This window comes from Babylonia areolata, chromosome 4 (assembly GCF_041734735.1).
Source record: "Babylonia areolata isolate BAREFJ2019XMU chromosome 4, ASM4173473v1, whole genome shotgun sequence".
Classification (NCBI taxonomy): Eukaryota; Metazoa; Mollusca; class Gastropoda; order Neogastropoda; family Buccinidae; genus Babylonia; species Babylonia areolata.
Window position 1 is genome coordinate 45,191,158 of NC_134879.1, and position 4,482 is coordinate 45,195,639.

At 36.9% G+C, this 4,482-nt stretch overlaps 1 protein-coding gene across 1 annotated transcript in view; it reads right to left on the reverse strand.

The window, feature by feature from the left end:
• LOC143281708 (1-phosphatidylinositol 4,5-bisphosphate phosphodiesterase classes I and II-like) overlaps positions 1–4,098 on the reverse strand; it is a 99,819-nt gene extending 95,721 nt beyond the window's left edge. Inside the window, exon 1 of the mRNA XM_076586970.1 lies at positions 3,496–4,098. Coding sequence (XP_076443085.1) covers positions 3,496–3,591 — 96 coding nt within the window. The 5' untranslated portion in view covers positions 3,592–4,098. The remainder of the gene's footprint in view (positions 1–3,495) is intronic.
• Between the last annotated feature and the right edge of the window lie 384 nt (positions 4,099–4,482).

The following is a 4,482-nucleotide window of genomic DNA, read 5'->3' on the forward strand; positions in this document are numbered from 1 at the left end:
TCTCTATCATTCTCTATCTTCCTCTTTTGTTCTTCCCTCTCCCTCATTCTATCTATCATTCTCTATCTTCCTCTTTTGTTCTTCCCTCTCCCTCATTTTACCCCTCTTTCATTCTCTCCCTCTTCTGTTCTTCTTCTCCTTCTCTCTCTGTCTCTCTCCCTCTATCTCTCATTCTATTCCTGTTTTGATCTCTCTCTCATCTTACCTCTCTGTCATTCTCTCCATCTTTTGGTTTTTCCTCTCACTCATTTTATCTATAATTCTCCCTCTTTTGTTCTTTCCTTTGTATCATCTTATCTTTCTATCATTCTCTCTCTCCTTTTGTTCTTCCCTCTCTCTCATATTACCTACCTCTCATTCTCCCTCTCTCTTTTTGATCATTTTCTCTATCTCTCATTCTTCCTTTCTCTGTATGCATCACACATGTCGTCCCAATTATTGTTTATTTATAGCAAAGTTTATTACATTGTACCTAATCACTTTTTATAAGTATGTTTTTGTACATAATTATGTAATTTTCATACATATTTGCTCCAGTGAATAGTTTAGCTTTCACTTTTTTTTTTTAACTTCAACTCTTTATTTATTCTTTTTTTTTTCTTATTAATTTCTTTAATCAATTCATTTGGGGTCAAGTAAAAAATGAAAATAAAAGAGGTACAATTTTTCTTTTAAAGAACATATTTTGCTTACTCATCTACTACCTTGAAATAAAGTTTCCTTTCATTTCGTTGCCCTCAGGAAACATTCCGTAAGAATTGTTGAAAAAATGCATAATTTATCACTCATAATCATATATACTGTAGGCTGCAAATATTGTTTTGTGAAAATAATTTGTGAAATTGTACTGTAACAGGAAAAAAAGAACATCATTGTAAAGATAAGTGATCAGCTGATAAAGCGAGACCTGTTCTGTGGTCACCTACCCTGGATATTCCCTTCCCCTCAAAAATATCATTTTAAAAAGGGCTCTCTGTATACATCTCTCTCTCTCTCTCTCTCTCTCTGTGTGTATGTGTGTGTGTGTGTGTGTGTACACATGTGATCCAGGAAAAGTAACACGAGAAATCATATACACACAGAAACAATGGCATTTTGTTGTTCATGTATAATTTGTTGCTTTTTTGTTTTATATAAATCTCTCTCTCTCTTTCTCTCTCCTTCCCTCCCTCTCCCCTCTTTCTGTCATTTTCCCACACAGTATCAAGTGACATTTTAAAATGTACATGGATGCTTCAGCAATGCCAATAATTAAATGTCAAACATGACATGAGACCCATTGCATTATTTCATTTAGTGACTTAGTTTGTCACTTTTTCAAGCTTCATTTCCCAAGTAAGATCTTTATATCCAAAAAACTGGTTTTAATGTCACTGAATATAAAATGGTTTTGGCTCCTTTTTTTCTTTCTGATGAATTTTACCACACCAATTTTTTTCAGAAAACTGGTACGGAGGGCTTGTATTACAAAAACTCCCAGTTTGGTGAAACACATATGTACCCGGAAATAGCGTTTGATTGGCTAGCAGACAGCGGACTCTTAGTGAGAGTGAAATATAATATGTACCCGGAAACAGTGTTTGATTGGCTAGCAGACTGCGGACTCTTAGTGAGACTCTTTTAGTGAGATGTCTTATCACTGAGTTGCCACAAAATTTTGGCCTAGTTTGCATCAGTTTGTCATGATACAATACGACACCAAATAAGATTTTTTTAAAACAATAATTTGTTGGTGTACCATTTAGACTGTAACTTCCCTAAGTCTATAACAGCCACAGGCACCCCAACCTGCCAGAGTCCAAAGCAACCTTAACCACCCCTTACTCACATGCATAATTAGTAACTGGTGGCAGCTGTATAGATCACATGCATGTAATTAACCTACAGTTTGGACTGCTTACATCATAGAAATTGCTTTTACTGTAGTCAATTCTGAATTAAGTTTTTATATTCATTCTGAGATAAAATTTGCTATCAGTGTCGCTGATGAACAGTCACAGAATTTTATTCAGACCCAAATCTGGTCTAATTATTTGTCTACTTACTTTCATGCAAATGTAAAATTTATGTATACTAAATTTACATATATGCACAATATACTTGTAGGTTTACTCATTCAGTTCTGAAAAAAAAATTCTTTTTTTTTCTTCTAATTCTGCAAAATGATTTTGGAGCTGAACACATACAGTGAATATGCATGCTTGGAGCTGAACACATGCAGTGAAAATCCATGCATGCACACACACACACACACACACCCGTGCACACGCGTGTGCGCGCACACACACACACAACCACACTGACACACACACTCAACACACACACACATGCACATGTATACATGTACACACATGCATACACACTTTTTTTAATGCATAAACTGTGAAGTACACATGTACACAAACTATTACTATATCATATGAGTGCACGCACACACAGACATACATATACACAGATACATACGCACACATGCTGATATGCCACTATATGCGTACACGCATTATGCACGCATATATGTAGATATGTAGATATTCACTTACATGCACACATTCTCACATGTTATACCTGCATGTGAGTTGGCATATCTTTTATAGATCTACAAACCTATGATTCATGTTTACTATCACAAGCATAAACACACACACACACACACACACACACACACACACACACACACAAACACACATTCATTAAAAGGCATGCATGTGCATAATTAAAGTAGAATCATATAATTATATATTAGCACACATTCAGATTGATATGACACACAAATACAATCTTCTACAATAACCTTGTACTGCACTCAACTTGTCAGTTTTCTATAACTAGCAATAGCCACATGACTCCAATGTGATCATATTCCTTGATAACTCTATTTGAAATTACATATATATGATTTAATTTGTCATAAAAACAACAACAACAACAACAGTACTAAAAAAAAATGGTGATGATGATGAAGATATGAATAACTGTAACAATTAACAGCAAATATAAGACAATAATCAGATGAACAATTATAAAAACACAAGTACTGGTGGTCAAGCCAAGCTGTCTGAACTGTCAATGTTCCTATCTGTAACACTAACACTATAAAGAAAAAGAAGAAGCTTGGTTAGAAACCATGCTTTGCCTTTGGAGGCAACACCTTTAAGTTAAAACATGTTATATTCCAAGTACATTATTCTCTTCTCAGTTTCAGACAATAAAAAATATCCCAAAATATCCCAAACAGTTCTTTAACTTTGCTTAAAATGAGTTGATAAACCTAAAATTAATAACTTTGCTTATATATGAGTTCATAAACTAAGTTAAAATGAACAAGTTTCTTGAACTTGTATTTTATGGTTTATGATTACCATTACCTATATACTAGTAAGTCCTGAAATTGCTTTTTATCCAAATGTGGGTGAATGGGTTGGAATGGGGGCAATAAAACGGAAAATAAAAACATGCGGGAAAGAATACAGACATATAATGAAAAAGTGCACTTACATCATTCCACATGATGAGCTTGCTGCCATTGATGAGAGTATCTGGAACCACGTTTGGTTTCAGCTGTACAATGTGCACAGTCCTGGCACTGGCCATGGTTGCAGGAAGTTGGCTGTCAGTATCTCCTCACAAAATCCAACTTAAAATGAAAATGACGGCCTCCACAAATCAATCAGTGCTTTATTTAACACTGACAGTTTTTGTCTCGTGAAGACGCAGATCTATCAGCAACACTCAACCTTTCTCTTCCACCCTTAAAATGTCAAAGGACATCGTTTCGTCAAACAGGTTGCCTAACAATTTGCTATCTTTTTTTCTTTCCCAAATCAGAATTGATTTTTTTCAACACTTTTGGGGCAGAAAAATTAAAGTGGCCTACCCCTACGGCAGCCTAACAAGTGGTTTTCTCTTGCTGCGTTGCGAACCGTTTCACACGTTGGCGTCTGCAAAGCGAGCTCTCAAGCAGACGACAAATAAGCGGCTGCCTGAATTCTCTCCCTGTAGCTCTTAACAGCGACGAGACAGACACAAGAACTGAGAGATAAAACACCGACACCGATGTCACTCAAAGTTCAAACATTGTGAAATCTTAATTCCTGAGCAGTCGACATTCCTCTGCCGACGCTTACAATGACCCCACAGCAACAGGTATCCTCAGTCATCGTCCAGCTGAGCGGAAGGAGTGTGTAGAAAAAAAAAAGAAGAAAAAAAAAAGTTGCCTGTCACTTCTTTGCTGCTGTCTTGAGGCAACACACTACTTGAACAAGGTTTGGAGCGTGACTGTTGTTTTCGCTTCGTTCGAAGTCGGCACCTTCCGCAGGTTTCCGCAAACGAAAGGTGCACGCTCGGTGCGACTGGGTGAAAATGGCCCACACTCACACACACGCACACCGGCTGGCTGCCACAACAGGTAGAAAGCTTCGTTCGGAATAATGGGCGTCGTCTCCATTAGGTTTTGCGCCTGTGGGTGTTCTGCATCTATCTCCG